Genomic DNA, 24,895 nt, shown 5'->3' with positions numbered 1-24,895 from the left:
AACCTCCTCACGACACAGATGTCTCCTACCTCTATCACCTCCCACTGCTTTAAGCCCTCCCCCCCTGCACCTGGGTAGCTGAGCCAGGCCGGCTGCTTGCAGTATGCTGTTTGACTTTAGAGGTGGCTGGTAGCAGAGGGAGAGACACAGACACAGCGGAGTGTTTCTGCGGGCGGATCTGCACAGACATTGCATGGAGCTTCTCTTCCAAATCAGACACAAGGCAGTCCTGCAAATCTATGCATCGCCGTCTTAGAGAGAGACAGACAGAGACACCACCACTGACAGTAGCAATTCCCTATACTCCAGATCACATTGGTCTGCAGCAGCAACAGAAAGGGACTTGGGCATTACTTCGTTTGATTTGTGGTTCTTGCTCCTTTCCCCTGGACCCAGTTGTCTCTCTCGCACTGCTCCCCCTTTGAAAAGCGGCTGGAGTTCCTTTTCGGCTCGTGTTGACTTTTTGCGGACGTGGATCAGCTGGACTGGAAGGGGAGCTGCATTGTACTGCATTTCCCTCTCCCACTCCCTCTGCCCTCCAGCAGCTTGGGCTGGCGGCTCTCCCTCAAGGAGGACGGGAACTTTTATTTTCAGCTCACAGCCTGTGGCGAATGGTGGGACTCTCCGGTCCTTTTCAGTGTAAGTACCGAGAACGGGCGTGCAGCCCCGGGGCCGGATCCCGGGGTGGGGGTAGGGCTACCCGTTCTTTTCCTCTGCCTTGCAGGATTGGTTTTAGCATCGGTCTAAGAGGCTCTCGGCTGTAACTAACCCACTCGGGGCGATGCTGCAGGGTTAGAATTGTACGCACATATAAACCAACAGCCCCGCGCACAATCCTGTACTAATAACTCTTCAGAGTGCAGGGGGAAAGCACCCACTTTTGCAGGGAAATTAGCATGTCAAGCAAGTTTCATTGTCATCTTCCGTGCCATAGTGTTTGTCTCGTTTTAGAATCTGCTTTTTTTCTTGCACGATCACAGCGCTAGCCAGTGTGATCTGGAATGCCTGAAATATTTCGGGTCATTTCCCCGCCCCCCCCCCCGTTACAATAGTCGGATTATGCAGTGTTGGCAACATCACTACTGGATGTTTTGCAAGAAATATTTCAGGAGCGCACATCGTATTGAACTGCTTGGCAAGCTTGAAAATCTATCCGCTTCCTAAAACGATGCGGCAGCATTCTATGTTGCATTTCTAAAGTTGCAAGACAGTTTTACTGTGATAATCTTGGATCTGATTCAAAAGTTTTGATTCCAGTAATTCATTATTTAGCTTTCAAGAAGGGAGATCAAAGACTGCAGAACCTAGACGCGAATTTGTTAGATGAGCCTTTTGACGCGTTCGAGTCCCTTCACTAGGGACAAAGTTTTAAGGGGTCCAATACATGGTTTAGTCTGGAAAGGGCCTTGCAACCTTAACTGTGGCATCCCCGATGAGGCGGCTCTATTATTATACGGTAATTGACAGTGAAATGTACCTTCCCGTCATTCCGAATTTTATAAAGAAACAAAGGGGAATACAGTGATACATACTGAAATGTTTTCCATCAAAAAAGAGGCAGAATGTTATCTTCTAAACGTAGTCAGAAGTTTAAACAAGGGGCGGGAGAAGGTAAAGACAGATTAAAACATCCTCATACGCTCCCACCAAAAAGTTCCTCTCTAGCTATTTTTAGTTCGGAGTCCCATTCGTTATCGGGGGATGAATCGATTTGCAGCAGTAAACATCCTCAGATTAAATGGCGAAGGAGTATCAACATTCAGTGCTTTAGAATTATATTAAGAACACGAAGGGTTATTACTAGTGTTATAGATGCTGTCAAGGATCAGCATCATACCATCTTCTTGGCAGATGAAGGGTATGTTAAAATCCCAGAGACTGTCCATTTACATCTGCTGTCTTTGAATTGTATAGAATCATAAAATGTAGATATGGAAAAGACCTATTATTCTATTCAGTTCATGCTTCTCCTGTAGGGCTAAAGATGCAGATTGTGTTCATAAGTCATTCAAATGTGGGATTGTGATAAAATAGTACATATCAAATTTTCCATAAAAAACTAGTCAAGTTTCCTATTGTAAAATATGACAAAATTGAAAACACTGTATTTGTTCTGGTAGTATACGGACTTTAAAGTTATGGCAAATATTTAATAATATGTGTACAAAATACATAGTGGTATACCTCTGAATGTTACTAAATCTCCTATTAATATCTTAAGAGTAAAGACACAATGTGATGCAAAAAATCACTACTAGTTTGGCATGATCTACAATATTTGGGTGAAGCTAGGTATATACTCCCTAAAAGTAATCTACCTGAAAAAACTGCATCTTCTGCAAAAATATTGAAAATGAAGTTGCCTTGCCAAATATTAGGCTACAGGCATACCCTTGACTAACAAAGAGGATGGATTCTGGAATGTGGTACAAGGGGTTTGCTCTAGCAAAAATTCATGTACTTAATGTAACTCTGACCCCTTTAACTTTTAACATCGCTTCCCCTAATTAATCTGTTCAGGCCCTGACTTAAATGGCTGTCCACAGCTGCTGCAAATTGATTTATCCACTGATGGTGGTCTGAGTTGCTGACCAAAGCAGGATGTATTTTTTCCCCCAGTTCTGGACTAACTTAAAATAAGTTTTAAAATAGTCAAAACAGATTAAACACCTGCACAAATTTTGAAGGATTTTTTAAAAATCTTTTCTTTTGATATCTAGCTAGAAACATTACTATTGTATTTCTAAAAAAGTATGTTAGAGTTAGAGGTGAATGTCGTTTTCTGAATACTTCTGCATGCAGGATGAATCCCCTTCTTCCAGTTCCACATCCTGACAGAATGCAACGGAAAGTTTAAATAAGCGGTTTTGTTATAATTAATAAAAACAGTTTGAGGCAAGAGGTTTATTCTAACCTAGGTGAGAGACATTTGTAGACTTTTGTAGCTTTTAATTCTATTATCCCGATCTTCTGATCTGGCTTGGTATTAACAATTCTAGTGAACATGGATAACAGAGTAATAGTGAAACTGGTTTCTAATGGTTGTTAAAGCTGATGCTTGACCTTTTCAGTGGAACTCTGAAAACTCATTCAGTTTGTTCCGGGCTGATTTCCTTAGGAAATCCAATATGATCAGGGAATTTCCTTATGCTTGAGTGACTATTAAAGTTCAGCTGCCTTGTTTATATGTTCTGTTTTTAGCACCAGGTATTTCTGGGGTTTCCACTTAAAAAAATAGTAAGAAAAATGATCTGAAAATGGCTTACAGTATAAACATCTTATTGTATAATAGGTCATATAAATAACATAGCTATCTTGCAGTCTCACTATTAAGCCTTTTAATTAGGCAGCTATCTTATTTGATTATTGAGAACTTTTCTGATCAGCTTATCAGGTTTGAGCCTGTAATGTAATCATTGTTACTCTGGTTCATGCATCAGGTTTTTTTCCTCACCACAATATAAAGTTCACTTATACAATGGACAAGTAAAAAATTGTCAATATCTGGCAAGCTGAAACCAGACAAGGAGTATTTAACACAGCACTGCTCCTTATGGAGCTCAGCTTTAATGCTTTCAATAATACCTAACACTACTTTGTTTCTAAACTATTAGAATGGTCTAACAGACAAAAAACATTCTGTTTGTAATGGAATGCAGACAGCAGTGTTAGGTCACCGTTTGCTGGCAACTGCTGCACAAGTTATTTTTCTTCAAAGGTTTCACGCTTTTAAATACTTTCCAAAATCTTTTAAAAGTAAAACGTTGCTTTCTGCCATTTTTGACCACTTTAATGTTGACTTAGATTTTTGCCAAAGTCATCACACTGGGTCTCATCTGTGTATACTTGGCTCTGTGTATGCCTGTGTGTACATGGAGTTTGATGCTAAAAGTATTGTTTATGGGGGGAAGGGGGAAGCTCCACCTGGAGTGCTGGTCAGTCAATGGCTAGTCAGCTCCACACATTCTTCCCTGTCAAATCCTGTTTCTCACTTCTCTGAACTGAACTTCATCTGACAGGCATTGAATGCAAAGCCTGCTTCACTGAGGTTCTATGCAGACTACACAGCTCTTCATAGGCAAGCACTTTGGAAAAATAGGCATCTGCAGTATTTGTGGTGGGGATGAGGGGGAAGGCAGTTACAATTATCACTTTCATCTTTCAAATCCACTTGCTACAGTCAATTACTGTTAAATCTTTAGCTAATTAAAGTATATTAGTAGGTTGTTTTGGGGATGGGGGGCTCCACAATTTTAACAGCTTTTATTTGTTTTGTAGGAACTTAAGGCATCTTGATCTTTGCATACAATTTATCAACTTAAATAACACATGTATGTGCTGTTGTGTAAAGATTATTCTTATGGTTTGGTTAAAGGCATGTAGCGGGAAGTCCTTTAAAATCTGGCTCATTCAAAAACTTGTAGAGATGTAGTTAGCAATGCCCTGTATGTTTCACATAGCCTTTAATTAGTAACTAGCTAAAGATATTTGTGAGAGTTAACAAGCACTAGCACTGAAAATAGTATCAGTATTAAAAAGTGTAAACTAATTTTTAAAAGAACAGCCTTTGAAATTTCTTAATCTCCTTTCATAGTCACAAATCTGATAAAATGAAAGGTTTAGGGAGATTAAGTGTTCAAACAATATACAAGTTTCAAAACTAAACTTAAACATAATCCTGCTTGCACTGTTTACATTAAATGTTACAGTTTAAAGACATGTTTTAAAACTATAGCTATTCTGCTCTTGTTTACTTGATACTGGCTTAGTCTATCTTAATATATGGAAGCATAAAGCTCTCAGAAAAAAGCTCTCATGATTTTGCATGTTAAACAAAATGACCAGTAGGAGTAAAATCAAATGAAAAATTAAGTTATCCTTAAAAAGAGGAACTCGATTTCAAAACAAAATGATTACTTTTAATCTGAAAGACATTGATTTACATCTTCATTTTTTTCTGCCATTGATATAAAAGTTTCCAAAGTGTTTAGAGAACAGTGGACATGTTATTAAAGTAAACGTTAGTTCAGTATAATGGAGGTAATTGTAAGTGATAAGAGCAGAGCAGGTTATCTGTGTGTTATTTAAACAGAAGGAGCTACTTTGCACCATTTCCAGTAGCCATCTGTATAAGAGAAGGGCTTGCACCTGTCTGTCCACACTAATTATAGATTAGGGGCAAAGAAATGAAATTTGAGTAGGCTTTCTGCTAATGAAATCCATAGTGATTTTATTATAAATGTGGTTTATGTACAGAGGGTGATGGTTGGGTTGTGAGTAAAATAAATTGCTGTATGTCTGTCATGTACTTTTAGTTGTGAAGCAGAATACTGCTGCATTAACAAAGGTCCTGAATAAAGATGCAACACTCCATTTATATTCTAGGCTTCAGTTACGGGTTTAGCTCAATTTAGTAAAAATATTCATTTTAATCACAGGTTTTAAGCATATATCAGGACAGACTTCACATTTAATTCTCATTTCATTGTACTGGAATAGAGAAGGTCCTCTGACGGAAGAATATTAGAAAAAATTATGTTTAATTTAAAATAGGTACTTACATAGCATGTCAAAATTGCTTTTTCTTTCATTTGGTTTCATATATGTGCTAAAATAAAGTGAAAGGAGTGAGAAATGCATTCTGCAGTAAAAGGTCACATGAATTTCTACCACATCTGTTTATAGTAATTATGAACATAATTAACATAAGAATTACAAGTGAAGTAATGACAAGCTGAGCAATGAGATATTATGCTATAATGGTCATATGTTGGAATTCTCACATTATAGCATGCTAGAATTCACATATTCAATGCAAAAAAGAAAATGTTAGATTTTTATCTATTTTAATGCTTCAAAACTTATCTGCTGGGGGCAGATGGACTTTATGCTTTGTCGGAGGGTAACCCATTATTAAGAAACAGTCAGTTGAAATTAAGATTTTTAGCCTCCAGCTTGGACTTTGAGACAGCTGTGATTATGGAATGCTGCTTCTGTTATACATTTGTACTCTGATCATATTCCCATTCGCTGCTTTATTTTTAACTGAGTGTTTTCACAGCAAATTATTTGCTTTAGAAAGGATCCTGGATTTTTACTACTAGAGAACTGTGCCTCTCTTATAGAGAAACTGTTTGCCAGAAATGTCAATGTATATCTCAGGCATATATAGTAACTCTGGAAAATAAGGGTTTGACAAATCTTAATATAGTTCATGATATAATATTGCAGGGGAAAAAATCCTAAGATTTCTAAAATAAATAGAGAATCCCCTGTTTTTAGATAATATTTTGAGAGAATATCTCTGGGAAGAAAGTGCAGTGATACCTTGCATATTGAGTTAATTAAATGTACTTCCATTAAAATTGCACAGAATATATCATTAACTGCAAAAAAGCCATGCTTCAAATGTATTGACTAACTTGTCTTTTAATATGACTTGTGTGATTATTTCTAACACATAACTGACAGCTATAGAAGGTGGGGAAAGGTGGTTCTTTTTGAGAGTAGAAAACAAACTATCTAAAGAATCAGGTGTTAAATTAGATATGTAAAATCCATAGATTATCTTGTTAGAAGTCAAATGACCTTTGTATTAGGAAAATTTGCCAAATCACTGTCTTTCTAGGACTAACTATATAGTTGTAGCGGTTTATGAAGAATAAAAAAAATTTACCTTGTGCTATGTCTCAGTGATACCAAGAGGTTTTCACATTATTGGATTAGTGGAGGATTTGTGACAGACCCCTTTTTATCTGACATTCATTGCAATGACACAATTTTCACACACAGGTCCTTCTCCCCCCCATCTAAGGTCTGCTTTGACATTGTATTACGTGTCAAATTCTCTTTATTTATTTTCTCGTGGAAAAACTCTGCTGTTTTGGCCTGGTGATTTTGGAAGGGGTGCATTGCTAAACAATGCTTGCCTCTCCACTGTGTGTGCTGCCATTGTCCTGATCTCAGCCTTCACTTTGCTACTCCACAGACATTCAAGAGAAGCAAAACTTCGTTAAAAATAAATGATCAGAGACAGAACTGTTTTACTTTTAGATTTCAAGATTAGCCTAACAACCTGCTCTTGGTACACTGATTCTGCTGGCCCCTTCCATTTGTGGCTCGTATAGCCTTTCCTTCCAATACCTAACCACATAGCCTCTTGGATTCATCCAATCAGCTTTTTAAAAAATAAAATTAACCATGGATGTATATCTTTAAAGAAACCAATCTGTTTTCTATGGGATGTGGTCTAGTTCACCATTTTCCTGTGCTGAGCTGTAGCCACATAACAGTGCCTACCTGCTATGTCTGGAAACTCCCCAAACAAACTGGGAACCATAAAAACAAATAAATAGAAGCATTCAAGGGCCACACTGGTACCTTAGGTCTTCTCCTACTTGCACAGTAGGACCAGAGAGAAAGAACTTCCAGCAGTTACAAATGAACTCACAAATCACAGCTGCTGTCTTCGGTGGAGAGCTCCCACTTTGGGTTAGCTAGAAGAGTGCAATCTATATAGAGCTGAGTAGGGAAGGCACTTTGGTCTGCTGGGCAGGTTCTGGGCTGCCTCAGGCTGGGGCAGTTTGAATGAGGAGGGTTTCAGCAGCGGAGGCAGGAGATCCTCCTGCTGGGCTGAAGTAGGGCTGACAGACAGAGGGAGAGACTTTGAAACTTGCCGGAGCATTCAAAATGAGGGAGCCCCTTATCCCAGGGCCACCTGCCTTCCCTCTCCAAATGAGGGAGACTGGAACTTGGGAGAGGGGGAGAAAAATCTACCCCCACCCAAAAGAAAAGTGACCTCTCTCCAGCCAGTCAGGGAGGGGGCCTGGGCTGGGCCTGGCCTTCAGAGGATGGCTCTTCCATTGACAACTAGGAGGCCTGTGGCAGCTGCTGCCACTCTGATGGTGGGTGGGTGGGTGAGGGAGTCGTCTCCTGTGCGGGGCGTGGGGCCTCCCAGGAGGAGCAGCACCCTGTGGGTGTCGCCCCCCACCCCAGTGGCGGCGGCGGCGGCGGCAGCTTTCCCTGCCTCCAGCTGGGCCGCGCTGATACCGTAATCACCCGACCGCACGCCGCCTGGCTCTCCCTCGCACACACACACAATGGTGCCCCCCTGACAAGCCTTTTACCTCCGATAAACGGCGGCGATGTGTGTTTAATGGCTACACAGCCCTGGCCGGTGCCCTCCCCCGCCAGAAGGTAATCTCCAGGCGCGGGGAGACGGGGGGCTCCCCCCATCTCTCTAACGATGCCGAAGTCGATAGGATCCCGGCGAAGTGAAGATGTAACCTCTTATCTTCTCCTCGTAGCTGGCGGAGAATTTACCCGGAGAGATTAGCCCGGCGAGGGAAGGGATCTGCCTTTTGTTGTGCGGGGTTAGGAGGCGGCAGCCCTGGCCCGGGCGCTCTCGCTGTTCAGCCCGGACTCGCGAAGGTGAGATGAGCCCCCTGGTCTCTCCGTGGGTTTCCTTTGGCCCCGGCTGGCCGGGCTTCGGCAAGCGCGAGACACCCTGGGAGAGGGGGTTGCGGGGGAACAATAGACGATGTCTCGCCTAGACTTTAAAACCATTAGATGGGGGCGGCAAGTAAGCAGCATAACGACTTGATTAGCTATTTTATTAGGTGAGAATGGGTAGAAAATAGGCTCTCTTTAGGGAGAGAGCTGCTGAGGCTTTTGATTGATTTTGAGGGACTGCTGCAGTGTTTTTATCTACCACTTATTCACCCACTCACGCCCTTGGTATCTGGAAAAGAAAGCAGAGTTTCTGTAAGTGCACACTGATTTTTTTTTATTTGGGGGGTCCACTACACCAAAACAACAAATAACATCCGGGGGGGTTGGGTTAAATCAGACATCTGAGATTTTTGTTTGTACTCCAAGTGCGGCTTTCTTGGGAGGAAGAGAGATAGATAATTGTTACCATCCGCATTTTTAATAGGAAACACTAATTTTGTAATATTTTTTTTCAACCGTCCAAATTGTTTTACTGGAGACATCTCAACTTGGAGCGTGCTAAAGATGAATGCCATTCCTCTTAGAGAAAATCCATATATTTAGAAGTTTGATAGTTTTGGTTTACTTAAGAGAATTCTCCATCAGTTTAAAATTACCTGATGTAGGCATGAATGCAAACTCTCTCTCTCTCTCTGCGGTCTTTTTAAAATCTCCTTAGAAGGAGTTATTTTTTAAACAAAAATCAACAATTGGTCATTGAAAATGTATATAAAAGTTTAAAATATTTCTGTTGCTGCATCACTTTGTGAAATGTTTGCATAGATAGATATGATCCAGTAACTAAAAGCCTAATTAAAATTTGTTTAAAGCCAGGGGAGCTGTATCCTTGTTGACAGCAGCAGATCGATAGGGTAAGACAATAGAGTCCCATTATTTTACTTCCATTGACTGAACGTATTGACATTTCAGGTTTGTGATTGCCTCAGTGAGCATGATGAAACACTGAAATTCACAAACCAACTGGCTAGAGTGGCACATATATTACTGTGTGTCATCTCTGCCTCAAGTTACCTTATCATTGAAGCAGAATGGTAATGGATGGTAGCAGAGTATTTCAGAAGGGTTAGGGCTCTATCAGTTAAAAAACTGACACATAGCAGGTTTAAGAAGGATATTTAATTACACTAAGAATTATGCAGAAGGGAAGAAGGACCTAAGAAGGACCAGTACTACCTTCTGCTGCACTTCAGAGTTTACCAGATCCCTAGCAGAAAGGATAATAACATACTTTGTTTCATATTTTATATACAAGTCCAGATATTTCAAACTTTTACATCAAGCACACGAGTATATTTGAACTGAATGGCTGATTGGGTAATTTACCATATTCATCTATGATGACATCTGTTCACCACAGCCTTGATAGCTCCAAAGCACCTGCCAGACCTACACCTGATATGTAGATTGTGTAAGAAAACAAAAGACAACTTTAAAATGAGTTGTTTGTCTCCCCCTGCCCATTGTTGCCTTAGGGTAAAAGCAGAGGGAGTTATATACAGAAAGAATATTATGGTTTTAAATATTTCTTCTTTTCACCCATTATAAATAATATTGTATGTGCATATTTATACGTATGCATACATCTGTACATGTACATAGAGTCATCTAAGTATTTGTAATGACCTCATGACCACAAAATATATGCTATTTCTTATTGTTTCAAAATCTTTTAGATATTCTGCCAAATTTTCCCGAAGAATGAAATCCATCAGTGTCAGGGAGACATTGATGCAGAAATTAATTTAAAGTCAACTGAGAGCTAATATGAAAGAGCCATTCGTGATTTAACTCATTTTAAAAGGTAAATTTAATGAAAATATAAAATGTATTCTGAGTGTGCCATCAACACAATTTTTGTCATCGAGTGGCCTGCAGATGCCCTTAAAGATGGTAAGAAGAAAACTAGTCCTTTATACCATTTTCATGAAAATGTTAGGTTTCTGTTTGATCAGCAGGTGCTGTTGAGATGAAAGCCATGTGTAAATTTTCAGAAGGCCAAAAGTGTCAATTCAGAAAAGGAAAGTGATAAGAGAAAATGCAATCAGTTTTCCTGTTTTCAATTTGTGCTGGATTTGAAGAGCTGTTTTGTTAAACTGCTACATCTGCTCCAATATGAATATTGAACTACTTCCACTAAAAATAACACCCTATAATTTGGAAGCCACTGCAATCTTTTGTTAATGCAAGTGCGTTATTTAAAAAAAAAAAATCTATTCTGAAAAAATCTCCTGCCTAATCTCCTATGCATTTTTTTTTATTGGAAATTTTATCTTATGCAGATAAAATGGTATTATTCAGTTAGGACTTCATCTTGTTGGACTATAAAAATGGTATTGGTAACCAAATATCAGTATAGTGTTTAAAAGATTTAACTTGGGGAATAAATTTTATAAAACAAAAAAACCCCTTATAAGACATAATAATTAATTGCTTATCTGTTCCAACAATATAGCTTTTACTTATTGTCAAGATGTCTTATGTAAAGTTAAGGATATTCTAGAGATCAGAGAGCATTCTTTGGCTTATTTCACTTTTCTTATACCTGCAAATCTAAGTTTAAGCTAATCAAGGATGTTTTAGTTAATGGAGCTTTCAGTGCAACTTTTTCCATGCTTAAATAAAATCATTAAATTATGCTTGAGTGCTTACATACAAAAATGTTCGCTTCTGTAGTGCTGCTAATCAAGTGAGTTTTATGAACATGAAAAGCACCACATTGGTGGTGGTGGGGAGAGGCAGGAAGGGGTGAGCATTTTACCAGATATGTTTCTAGGGAAAAGTATTCCCTTTTTTGAGCTAATAAAGTGGTGAGGGGATTGTTTGTTTTTTATTTTAATTATGAGTCTTAATAAAGAAGTGGTAATTCACTGTGGTACCTACAAAAGCTCTCTTTTGTACTACACTTATTTGAGTGTATATATACAAATACTATGTGCAAATATATGCTGTACTGAATGAGATATTTCATTTACTACTTTATTTCATAGTAAGCACAACACAACAAATTATCTGCCACAGAGAAGGATACATGCCTCCTCCTGGTTTTAATCTTAAAATGGGTTTTAGTTGCTGAATTCTGGTCTTTTAGCCAGGAGCTCAGTTCCTTGGCATCATGGATACATGGGAGGAAGGATCTTGTTTTTGCTCTAGTTTGGTTTTACACTTATATTTGACTGTGAGATTGATGTGAATCACCCAGGATCACAAAGTGACATTCAAAAATCTGTGAAAATTAAAACCCAGGGCTGCCCTAGGTTCTAGTCCCTTATTTTATGGTTAAAGCTACTTTGTTTTATAGATAAACACACCAAATACCACATGAACAAATACAGTTAAAGAAATAAATCTGATCATAATTTTTTTGCATCTTAAATATTTGCTTGAGAACACTCACAGTTAAACAAAAAGCCAGTTTAAAGAAAATTAGATACACTGAAAATTAAATACTGAGCAGATTTTGTGTGAGGTTAGTGTTTGTGTAAGTCTGAGTGAATGTCTGCTGCGTGTTTTCTTTATAACTTGTGCTCATGTGAGTGTGGGCATGCAGGTACACCTTACTTACATTAACTGAAAGAGATTGATATTTATTTATTTTTAGATTTATCAAAAGCTCTAGGTACCGCTGATAGACATTACAAAAACAAAAATTAAATTAAACAGCCATTTACACCTTCCACCTGACACAAACAAACATTGTGCTAAATACAAAACTCGCTTTCCATCTCCTACCTGCAACAAATCTAATCCTCATCAAATTCCATCTTCTGTTGGATTTATATACATAGGACAAGGAAGTGGAGAATGGTAGCTCATGAAAACAAAAGGTCTGCTGGCTTTACTGCCTGTGATCTTATACTGTCAGAGTTCATAAGCTAATTAAGGCCTGGCTTAGTTAGTATTTAGATGGAAGAGCAAGTAACAGTGAAATGGTAGTGCTGACTGAGTTGATGGAACCTTCCCGTTGGAGACATTACTAAACTAATGCCACAGGATAGTATGCTTCTAGAAGTGCTGTCTTTCAGCAAAGATTTAAAACCAAGGTGCTCACTGCTTCTAGACATAAAATTACATTGTACTTTTCACACCAGTAGGGGGATGTTAACACCATTAGATGAATTGGCTAGGATATCAACATTTTCACAACAATTTCAACAGAATTCCTTCACTTTCTGCCCTAAAATATTGTGTAGTGTTGCTGTACACTGTTAAAAAGTTGTCCCATTTCACTCCACCAATGGTAGGTGAAATAATCCTTTTATGTTGTGCATATTTCAGTTTTTGTAAGGCAGTTTGTGATACTTCAGGATAAAAGGCATCATAGATATCCAAGATATTATATGCTCTTATCAAGAATGTTAACAAAATTCACCAACTGTCTGTTTTTATAATTGTCCAAGTGGTGCATGATATTTATTTTACTGATTTATTAAAAATATAGTTCTCTGTTTACATTTTTCTATCTTCTGTCTTGAAAATTCATCATCATTCAAGGGTATGCTGAGATACAAGGCCCCTACAAATAGAAAAATACAGTAGTGTTGTAACAGCAGTATTATTACAATCTTCCATATTGCAGTACATTAACAGTACACTCTTCACGTCATGAGGTGCTTAATGATTTCTTCTTTTATGTCAAGAAGGCGGCTGATCTAACAGCACTTCTTTAGTTAGGTTAGATTGTGGCTTGTAAGATAAAATGAATCACCACAAAGAAAACATGGTAGGTGATAATAGCTACTTTTGATAATTAAGCTACTATTTTTTATTTAGAAAAAGATAAGATTCCACCTAGTGGAGGGGAATTAATACACAAACAGTGGCATATAATTTTTTTTACTTCCAGTGACAAAATAAAAAATATTAGTTCATTTATGAAAGAGCCATTCTGAGCCAGAGAGTAGAAACCAGGAATTTTGACCACCACCTAGAGAGGTGGCTGCATGAGCAAAATCTGTTGTACAAGACCCATAGTTAGTTCAGTAGCTGCAGAAGGCTTTAATATGTCCGCCTAGCTGGGTGTTGATATGCAATTTGCATAAGTACTAGTCATTACCACCAAGCAGGTTCCCTTTGTGATTCATTTTATTTGAAGAGCTATAGACTACATTTCTTGCCTGACTGATGATGACCACACAGTCGCCTCCCTAGGTGGTGGTTCAAATGTCATGTTTCGATTCGCTAGGTCAAAAGACTTTCCACAATGGATTCTCTGGCTGAATACTCTGTTTTCTGTGTATCATTCCCTCATTTGCCTGGGAGCAGCGGGATCAGATTGCTGTTTCTACGTTTCATCATGACAAGCTGGAATATTGAGTAAACTTGTCTGTGACTTCTAGTAACTCCAAGGTTTACAGTGTTGTGTTGTTGAGAATCAAAGTGGTTAAGACTTTGCCACCATATTTTTCCTCTCCACAAGCTCAGTCATATCAGTAGGATAAAATAAAATAAAATTTCAAACCATGGGACATGTTTATACCCAGTTTGACTGGCTAAGATATTGTCATAAAATTTCTCTTATTAAATGTTAGAATAATATTCTTGAACACTTCTGCTTGACAACTTCATGAAGAGAGGTGCCATAGACCAATCTGAGCATTGCCAGCAAGATAGAGGGCAACTGTAGCCGGAAAATGAGATAATTAGAATGCTTCAAAAGAGACGGAATGATACCATGGCAAAGGATATTTGGGAAAAGTGCTCTGACAGAGATTAAGGGAGAGCAGTTCCAGTGACAGCCAGGTGGAGTTTGCTGCCAAAGAGATTAAGGCATACTGGTGCCAAAAATCCTGAGAGTGCTGCCAATAAGTTTATGGATAATGGCACCTGGGAGGCAGGGGGTGCTGTCAAAGAATAGCGGTGCCAGGATGCTAGTTTTTTTTTTTTGTTTTTTTTTAATGATGGCATTGTTAAAAGTATTTAAGAGGAATGTTGTAGAAAGGGGTTTAATTAGCAGAATCACAGACTCTTAGGAAACATTAAGCCAAGGCTGTTTCAAGATCATGCTATTCATTATTTGAAAAGACCATCAGCAAACGATTTAATGTTGGAAACTCATGCTGAACCCAGTGCCAAAGCAAAGTGAAGGTGAGCAAGGATAACATCCTACCAGTGACACACTGCTTTCTTTTTGATTTTTATACATGCTGTATGTGCACAACGATGAGCAAACACCACTGGAAAGAAACAAAGCTGAATATACTGTTGCCAAAGTTGCAACGTTTATGTCTTTGGAGTTGTAACCTTCTTCGCCAGTCAAAATGTGTTCTTCTAGAAAACATCTAAATGTTCTTGCTTTGCTTTGGAGGTAGTCTCCATTGTCTCCTTCCTCCCACCTCAGCCCTGTACTGTTATTAGTATCCTGCTGGATTCATTTTAAGACTAGATCCAAATTTGTCCCCAGATGAGAAACAAATTTGTAACATGAATTCTCATCTTTCTTAGGTTAGGTGGGGATAAGTCATTAGCTCAGATCTTAATGAAAAATAAGTGATCCATCCCTACGGAATTGTTCATGCTGCACTGCATGTGGTGTTAAGGAATTAAATATGGGTGATAGAGAATGTATGTTCATATAATAATGTGTGCTTATGCATTTTGGGGGACTCCCATTGACTTCAGTAGGGTCAGGGTTCCAACCATTACATGAAAGTGCATTAAAAGTACTTTCAAGTAAGACATGCTCTAACGGATTGCAGAATATTGTTTGTACAGCTGCAATAAACACAATTACAACAGCGTTTAGAGAGAATCAATTAATATCTATTACAATCTTTGAGACTTAAGGGCCATGGATGTCCATGAGTGGTTTTGCTATTGAGTTCAAAGGATCAAGATCAGGCCTTAAAATTCCATCTGTCCTGGAGAGTGGATTCCATTGAATCACACAGAGATCCTGGTGAAAGTAAGGAAGAAAGACAAAGCAAGGCACTTCCATCATACAGGACAGGTGGCATTTTTTGTTCCAGGACTGTAAGAACATCTTGAAGGAAAGGAAGGAACATTTCTTCCCTGGTGCTTTAAATATTTCCTGGAGCCATGATCCTTAATTATATGTAGGTTACTGTATGTAAATATATTTTATACTTATGATAACCAAGTTTTGACTATTTTCATTGCAACTGCACTATTAGTGTCCTTAGATTCTAAAGTGGGCTTCAGTGCTGAGCTGTCTGCCTTTGGAGAATTGGTAAGGGTCTTGATATTTCAAAATGGACATGTCTGCCTGAAGCTAGCTGCCCTTGATAAAGCTTTTGTTAGCTATTTTTTCAGTTTTTAACAGTGAAGAGTAGCAGGAGTTTTGTGTATATGAGTTCAAGTACACCTCTACCCCGATATAATGCTGTCCTTGGAGCCAAAAAATCTTACCACATTATAGTGAAACCGCGTTATATCGAACTTGCTTTGATCCACCGGAGTGTGCAGTCCCTCCTCCCACAGAGTGCTGCTTTACCGCGTTATATCCGAATTTGTGTTGTATCAGGTCGCGTTATATTGGGGTAGAGGTGTATATGACTGAAAATGTCAGAAGGCGTCATAATGTCATATGCATAAAGGCCCATTACAGTATAGCATGGTTCTGAACCACCAGTACATTGCATTATATATTTTTTCTTTTGTAAAGTATTAGCTCTCATTGAAAGTGATGTGATTTAAATTATGAAAATCACATTAGTTTTTTCTGCCATATGAGTTCCATAGGCAATCCCAGGGCCCTTATTCAGGAGAGCTGGGACTGTTTATCTGAAAAAGGTCAGATTCAGGATTAAGCAGTTGGTGAACCACGTTAGTCTCTGAATAATGCCTATAAAATACCACACTGAATTCTGGTATGAAATGAACACCTTATACTAATAATTTTACCTAAAAATAATATAGCTAGCAGAAAACTTGCACAATAAAATAATTTCCTGTATCTATTAAGACACTCGTTACAACTAATTTCTACCAAGAAAATCAAGTGCACCATTAAAGGCACCTTCATCAAAAGGGAAAGAAGTGTCAGGATTCTATAGAAGAACTGATTTTTTTTTTTAAAGAAGACTTAAGCTTTCTCCTTTTTTGTGTGTGATGAGATCAGCTGACAACAACAGCAGCAACCAAATCATGTTTGCAGCTGGGCAATTACAGTAAACCCTAAGATCTGTGACTGTCAACCAGGAAAACAGATGCCTTCAAAGTTCTGTTTTTCTTCCATGTGGAAGTCATTGGCATGGAACAGATGCCTTCATTTTGGAGAAACCAGCCTCTGGATATAATTGGTTCTCTCTTCTCTTGTTCTCTAGGGACGGTCCCTCACAGATGAAATTAGATAAGGAAAAAAGACATAGACAGACAGACATGCACACAAATTACACAAAACAAGAGCTTTCCTGATTCGCTCCATGTTTTATTGCGTGGAACTGTTTAACAGCTGGGAGGCTGTATTTTCCTATTTAAATATATCCTGCATCCTTTACTATATAAATTGTGCAAAATAAAATATATATCTGGTCAAAGTCTGAGAGGGACTGTTAATGATTTAAGCATAGTTGCTCTGAAGTCAAGTATACCATGTTCAAATACACATCACTTTTGCTTTAGAAGTAGAATGCTGCACATTGTCGGGAAAAAAGGGTTTTGACTAGCATTTCCTCCAAAACAAAATGTCAAAATAGGCAAGATTTATTTTTTAAGTGCCCCTTTTACCTGAAGAATACATAAAACCGATAGAGTAAAAAGTATTCTAATAAAAAAAAGCCAGTTACATATGAGCATAGAAAACAGCTTATTTTAAGCTTCACATGGGGGATATGAATATTACATAAAATGTCTTTGAAGAACTTGAGTGGAAATGTTTTGTGGGGCACCTCTTGGTTAAACCATGGTAGGATCCATGAGTCCTGTGACAGAATAGGTTAAGTGTCTGTCCTCCCCTTGATGTACATGCCTAATCTAGGCTAAGGCTAATGGGAGTTAGCACTAAGCCAAAGGTGATAGAACTCATTGACCTTTTTTAAAACTTGCAATCCATTCTTATATTGGTCTTTAGTTTGCAGTCCAGTTTAATGACCAATTATAATTACTATCTAGAAAAATGAAATGAACCTGCACCAGATGACAAACTATATATAGGATTGACATTCCATGATATAGCTTGCGGATGCTAAACCTTTGTAACACTAGGTTGTACTGGCAACATGTTAGGAGCCTGAGGGGTAAACCTATTTTAAAATATGTTTACATATTTTTGACTAAAAAGTGCACAAAATTGTAGTACTTGCGTCATCTTTGACAGTTGAACAGAAATTGCTTTTTGAGTTCACTAGCAATAAAAACCAACAGATTGGCAACTTTACTCTCATCCAGCAGTTACAAGATAGGATATCATCTGAGTCTTGGGCCACATAATGGACATGATGTAAATTAACAACTTCAGTAATATATAGGCAGATCGTGCTAAATGCTGAGTGTCTTTTAGCTCCCACTGACCCCACTGAGGTCAGTAAGAGTTGGGGGTACTCAGCACCTCACCATTATATCATGCTTTCCTACAGTTAGAATAAAGTCCATGTGCTTCAAGTGGAAATTTACGTTTTAATTTGATGACACAACAGCTTTTTTTGGCAACCATTTACTTTTCATAAAGAGGGAAGAAGATTCATCAGAATAGGGAGTTCAGCTTTGATTTGAAAACCAAGTTGATTTTTTAAAAAAAAGGTTTTATTGCTGCATTGCTGAAGAACTACAAATTATGCTAAAGAAAAAATGTAACCAAATTGGTGATATAATCCTCTAGAGAAGTGTGCTTAGGTGATGAAGGGATTTCTGGCAATAACTGAGAAATACAGTAATGGGTAACTGCATTTGATTTCTTTTGAGGTTGATTTTGATATGTGTAGTCTTTATATCCTATTAAATTTTTGAAAGATAAACTGATACAAGAATGATTTGCCAGGGCCAATGACTCTTCCTCTTAAAACTTTGGCTCAGCTTATATATTGAGGGGAGAAGGAGTAAGATAAAAGCATTGTGAATATGAGGTTAACCGAATTCAAATAGAAGGCTCTCTCAAGTTATTGCATTCCTTAGAAAATAAATACATTTCGCATATGGTTAACATTGATCAAAAAAGTGTTCTGTATGCCAGTGATTACATTCCCATCTGTGATTAAGGTTTTCTGTCTGCATCTGGTTTTCACATTATATTTCTGTAACAAGAATCTTTTATATGGCAGAGTTCACTCTCTGTATTTTGTATTAGCTGCAGCTTGAACTACTGCACGGATCGCAGATTTACACATGTGGTTTTAATTACTTCATACCATTGAGAAAAAGTAATATTTGTTGGGAATGTATGTTTTCCACAATTTCCATGGTAATACAACATGTTGAGCTTTTTTAATAACAGTCTTGTAGGACTACAAATTGTTTGAGGCATTCTGCTTTGAGTGGAATTTCACTTTCAGAGCACTTTGCATGTACATTCTAGTAACAAGAATTTATAAATCGAGTCAAAAAGTGACAACATATATAACCATACCATAGATTTATCAGAATACTATTATCACTTTGGAAAGTGTAGCACATACAAAGGGTGCACAAGGGGATGGAACAGAGAACTAGTAAGAAGATAAAACATTTTTTAAAAAGATAGGATGAGAGGATATAATTTTTAAAAGGAAGATACTCAAAATACATTGTCTTGTGCAGGAAGAGTTTTTTTAAAAAACCTCTCCCCCCCCCTTCATGAAAAGGAATTCACTATTCAGTAGATTCAAATAAAATGTTATATGTCGCCTAAATGAACATAGTTGAACATGTTTATTGTGGCAAGATTAGTAGATTAACAAAAGATGGATACATCCCGTTAAAAGATTAATTGTAATATTGTTAAATACAAAATATGAGATGAATGCTTCACGTCTGCCGTTAGTCCAAATTTAGGTAATGGATGTGGACACAGCTTCCTAAACAGTTGTAGGGTACCTATGTAATTACAAAAGTCTCTCTGTAAAGTGTGTTCCATACTCTATTTACTGAAATACCTAGGCGCTAGCACTATAACTTAGATTAAAGATAATACTTCAAGCTGTTATCCTGGAGTTCTGTTAGGCAATAATGTTATTCAGAGTAAGTTTTTATATGTTTCCCTTACTACAAGCCAGATTTTACTATCCTAATGCTGAGTAGAAACTTATTTCTGGAATAATCTCAGTGAAATCAATAGGACTTCTTGCTCAGTAAAATTCTCCTCAGTATGAGCAAGAGCAGTGGGTCTCAAACTTTTTTACTGGCGACCCCTTTCACACGGCAAGTCTTTGAGTTTGATTCCCCCTAATACATTAAAAATACTTTTTAATATATTTAACACCATTATAAATGCTGGAGGCAAGTAGGGTTTGGGGTGGAGGTTGACAGCTCATGACCCCCCACGTAATGACCTCGTGACTCCCTGAGGAGTCCTGACCCTCAGGCCAGGTCTACACTGCGACTTTAAATCGGTTTAATGGCCGATATACCGATTTAACGCTGTATCCGTTCACATGACGTCGTCATTAATATCGATTTTACCGCCTCCTTAAATCGATTTCGGAACTCCTCCCAAACGAGAGGAGTAGCGCTAAATTCGATAGTGATAACTCGGATTAGGGTTCGTGTGGACGGAAATCGACGTTATTGGCCTCCGGGCGGCATCCCAGAGTGCAGCACTGACCGCTCTGGACAGCAATCTGAACTCGGATGCAGCGGGCAGGTAAACAGGAAAAGCCCCGCGAACTTTTGAATTACATTTCCTGCTTGCCCAGCGTGGAGCTCTGATCAGCACGGCTGGCAATGCAGTTTGAAATCGAAAAAGAGCTCCAGCATAGACCGTACGGGAGATACTAGGTCTGATCGCTGTATGGGGAGACAAATCTGTTGTATCCAGCTCCGTTACAGAACACGAAATGCCAAAGCGTTTGAATAAAAAACTCCAGGATACACAGCGCTGTGTGACAAGCGTAACGGGAAGCCAGAGACTCAAATGGACGCTCATGAAGGGAGGGAGGGGGTACTGAGGACTCCAGCTATCCCACAGTCCACAGCAGTCTCTGAAAATTATTTGCATTCTTGGCTGAGCTCCCAATGTCTGTAGGTTCAAACACAGTGTCTGGCGTGGTTCAGGGAACAGCTCCTCAGTTTATTTCCCCCCACCACCACGTGAAAAAAAAAAGGGAAAGATTGCTGTGCTATGGCGTTTGCTCAATGCACTCCGCGAAAAAGGCGCCAAAGGGTTGTCTGCTGCCTTCACAAAGGGAGGGGTGAGGCTGTACCCAGCACCACCCGGGGCAGTGTTTTCTGCCCCATCAGGCACTGTGCTCTCAACACGGAAGTGGGAACTATGGGATAGCTGAGGAACAGCTACCCACAGTGCACCGCTCCTTAAATCGATGGTAGCCTTGGACCAGGGACGCAAGCAATCGATTTTGTGATTGCACTGTGGATGTGCAAACCCGATTTTATAACATCGGTTTTGTAATATCGGTTTAAACTACTTCGAATTAATCGTGCAGTGTAGACGTAGCCTCAGTTTGAGAACCCCCTTAGCAAAAGTGTCAGAATCAGGCCCTAAGTGTTCATTTAAAAACACCTCACAATAATGTATACATTCATGGAAATGTCAGGTATTTTATATCCAGGATCATTTGAAAAAAGCGTACAATTAATGTTAGAGGATAGATAAGAAAGGAACTTTTATTGCCTCTTAGATAAATATGATAACAAGCGCAGAGTTTGGTAAATAGCAATAAACATATTTTTATAGAGGTAATTACTGCTTGCAAGCGGAATACCCTAGCCATACTTCAGTGGTCATTTTCAAATTGCCAATGTCAAAATGCTACATCTAAAGCTTAACCATTGACAAAAGTTGGGTCCAGTGCTGCTGTCCTGACATTCACTGTAATTTTCATTGAAATCAATAGAAGTTTGGCTGGAGGACTGAGACCAAAATTTGAGTATAAACTCAAGGAAGTACTGTAAATAGTAAACTTTTTCATGTAAGGAATTTAAATATATATATATATATATGTAAGTAGTTATGGTTTCTGATGTAAATATGAATTGATAATTTGAAAATGGGCCCATGTACACATTTTGTGCAATAAGATCCAAGCCAGAGGAAATGCTGGGTCAGATTTTCAATTACCTGCATGTAGTTGTGCCCAGACCTGTTTGCATGCCTAATTTATGTCCTCAGATACCTGATCCGTAGATGCAGATTGAAGCATGCATGTAACTGTGTGTGCCTAACTCTGAAAATCTTTCTGTCCTACCATAATTAGAAAGACCTGTAAAACATAGCATTGTCTTGGAAAAGTTGACAATCTTAACTATAGCAATGTTAGATCTTCCTGTTGTAATATAGATGAATATTAACGATGAAGTATCTTAGTAGCCCAGTTTTGAGGTGGTTGGGTTGGTTTTTCAGAGGTGGGAGGAGCATGACTTTTGATCTCCCGTTATTTGGAATTTATTTACTCATAAGAAGAGACAACAGTGTTGTGTGTAATGTAAAGATCTTAACACATAGCACATTAGTTTAAGAGGTGATTGTGTAGTGTGTCTGTTGGACCAGGTAAAGTATTTATTATTATTTTATGTGAAATATATCAGAAACACCTTTTTGAGAAATGAGTTAGGGATGAGATGCTGACATGTAGTCTGCATTCGTCCTTTGTTTGATTACTGTCTATAGCATGGACTGTTGTAAAGTGTTAATTTATAAAACAGCTTTTCTACAAATAATTAATAAAATTTATTTATCTGAGAAAATGTGGGTAATGATTGCTTTAGAATGACAGCATTTATCTCTGTTCCTTTTTAAAAAAAGTCCTGCTGTTATGCAAATAAAGGGGTGTGGTGCTTCAAACTGGCTGTGATATGTGCTTCTTTTTTTTTTATTTGTTATTGTCAATAGAAAAGATTGATCTCTGGGCTGGTGAACATAATATCTGTCCCAGTCAGAAAAGGAGAGAGGAAATTAGCAGAGCGATTGGTGGAGAATGATATCTGTCAAAAGAAACACTTGGAGAGCACTGAGTTTAGTGATAGGTGACTGCCGGAAAAAAGGGAACTTTGAATTTTGTCAAGGTAAGGAAAAGATAAATATTTGATTTTTATAATTTACATACCTATTTTTAATTACCGTACCTTGCCTTGTAAACTGTAATTAAAAAGAGAAATTTCCTCTCGCAGCCCCATATCAGCCTCCAAAAAGCCTTCATCAAATTTCATGTTTCATATCCGTGACTTTGTTTTAATATCATTGGAGAAGAATCCAGGACAAATGGAAAAATAAGTCAGCATTGCACTTTCCTAATGCCCTGTCCATTCTACAAATTCAACCACATCTGGAAAACAATTATACAATATGAGTATCCCCTAATCTGGTTACAAACTTGGCTTTAGCCAGGTTTTGAAGCATGGTTAAGGTCCCATCAGCATTACAAATTGGAACAATGTTTGAAAACAGGGCATGTGGCAACTGTAACCAGGTTTGCGGACATGGATGTATTTATGGTATAGACAGGTTATTAGGCAAATACATCACAGAGGGAATCCATGATAGATTTGAATAACAAGATATCAAGTCTGGATATTTTTCTGTTTCTGTCATGGAGTACTCTTTGGTGACTTAAAAAATCTGATATGTGTAAAACAAAACTTGGAGTTTAAGTGTGAAAGCTATACCACAATTCCAGTGTTTATTATAAGTAAGAAATGGTGTTTTCTGAAACAGTTGTCTAGAGAGCAGAATAACTAAATATTTATTAAATGGATTTTAAATAATTCTGGGTAAACAGGTAAGCTTTTCAGAATGGGAGCCTTTCTTTGTTCAAGCAGATGGTGTAAAAGTGTAGTATACAACAAGCATAGGCCCAAATCCTGCAGTCCATAGGGTCAACTCTCATTGGTTTCAAGTCTTAGACACTTTAGTTTTAAATGCAGCTAAATCCTATTATGTCACTTTGCGTCTCAGCTCTCTTCTACCCCATTACCACAGCGGTAATCCTTTGTGAAATTCATCCCTGTTCAGAGGGCCAACAGAAGGCCTTCATCACCACTTTAAAAACCCTAGATAGTGTGGAGAGTTGGTGTGGGTTTTGTGCACTGGGGTAAATGCCCCCTTTAAAATAATTTAAACAACAGAATTGGGATTCTAAATTTAATTCTAATTCCTAGGTCAGTCCCAAGCAAGCAAGCTGCTTCTCTGTGCTTCTGATTTCCATAGCTGGCTTTGGAGGAAGAATTAATTCCCCTCTACCAGGGTTTCTCCTCCCGTATATATTATATGTTTTTATTGCTAAAGTGAAAAGGTTTTGCCCACTGTTTGCTCTCTTATCTTTCTGTTATGGACTGTTTTTCATAGTGGAACAGTACTTTGCATGTATCTTCCTCCAATATTGTTTTTATAGAGGATTTTTAAAAACAAATTATTTGTAAAATTAAGGCATTTCATGCCTGAAGTATACCACAGTAGCAGCCTAATGGATAGTTTATTGTGGTTTATTGCTAATACAGCACATGTAGGAGAAATGGAAATGGACTGCAAGGCAGAATGCATGTCTTCTAATGTTCTTCATTTCTGTTGTTGCTGCATAGTGGTGTGGCTGAAATTTACTTCATCCTCATAAAGCCTGAATGATCTTGCTTTATGCCAATGAAGTGGTCTGATTGGATGGGGAGGATGTGAAATTAACCTCCTTAGCCATGGGTCAAGTCAAGCTGCTGGTACAACTCCTAGTGTGTATGCATTTATGTCAATATAAAGTCATTTTATACCAGTGTAGCTTATTCCCCTTTCTATACAGTAATAGCTAATCTGGTATATAGTACCTCTTTACGTATACAACTGGATATAACTGCATCTACTCTAGGGGTGTTGTACTGCTTTAACTATACAACTTTCTAATATAGGCAAGGTCTTAATGGGTGAATACTAACATCTTTCATGGATAACCTGCTCTATAGCTACTTAGATAAGAGACACATTGATTGGTGGTTGTTAGCATTGTTAGATCTTTGTCAGAGCTGGGATGCTTATCAACTGCTGAAAGTCAGGCCACTTAGCAAGGTGCCTAAATACACATGTATGTGCCTAACTGTAAGCACCTTAATTTGAAAATTTTGGCCAGTGACCTTAAACTTCCAGTAAGCTCTGGGTTTAAATGTTGCTGAACAAGTTAAGAAGTTGGCCGAGAATGGAATCTTATGTCGTCTGAAATCTAATAATGACCGTATATCATCTTGATCTAGATAACTTTGTCCCATAATTGCAATGTATCTAGTCACCTTCATCCCAGTTTCACAAATGTATTTAATTCCCATTAAGGTTGGAAGACATTGCCTTTTCAGATGGATGTTG

General features: G+C 38.3%; 1 protein-coding gene across 5 annotated transcripts in view; it reads left to right on the top strand.

Annotated features, from left to right (window-relative positions):
- Nucleotides 1-513: 513 nt before the first annotated feature.
- RUNX1T1 (RUNX1 partner transcriptional co-repressor 1) overlaps nucleotides 514-24,895 on the top strand; it is a 147,546-nt gene continuing 123,164 nt past the window's right edge. Inside the window, exons 1-3 of one of the 5 annotated variants that reach the window (XM_032805272.2) lie at nucleotides 8,213-8,430; nucleotides 10,185-10,312; nucleotides 22,448-22,620. In XM_032805272.2, coding sequence (XP_032661163.1) covers nucleotides 22,533-22,620 — 88 coding nt within the window. In that variant the 5' untranslated portion in view covers nucleotides 8,213-8,430; nucleotides 10,185-10,312; nucleotides 22,448-22,532. Of the gene's footprint in view, nucleotides 640-8,212; nucleotides 8,431-10,184; nucleotides 10,313-22,447; nucleotides 22,621-24,895 lie in introns of those variants that run through there. The other 4 variants (XM_032805274.2, XM_032805273.2, XM_075063094.1 and 1 more) reach the window with 4 other exon arrangements.

Source organism: Chelonoidis abingdonii, chromosome 2, assembly GCF_003597395.2.
Source record: "Chelonoidis abingdonii isolate Lonesome George chromosome 2, CheloAbing_2.0, whole genome shotgun sequence".
NCBI classification, from domain to species: domain Eukaryota; kingdom Metazoa; phylum Chordata; order Testudines; family Testudinidae; genus Chelonoidis; species Chelonoidis abingdonii.
Note: the sequence above shows the minus strand (reverse complement) of the source record. Positions and strands in the feature narration are given on the sequence as shown.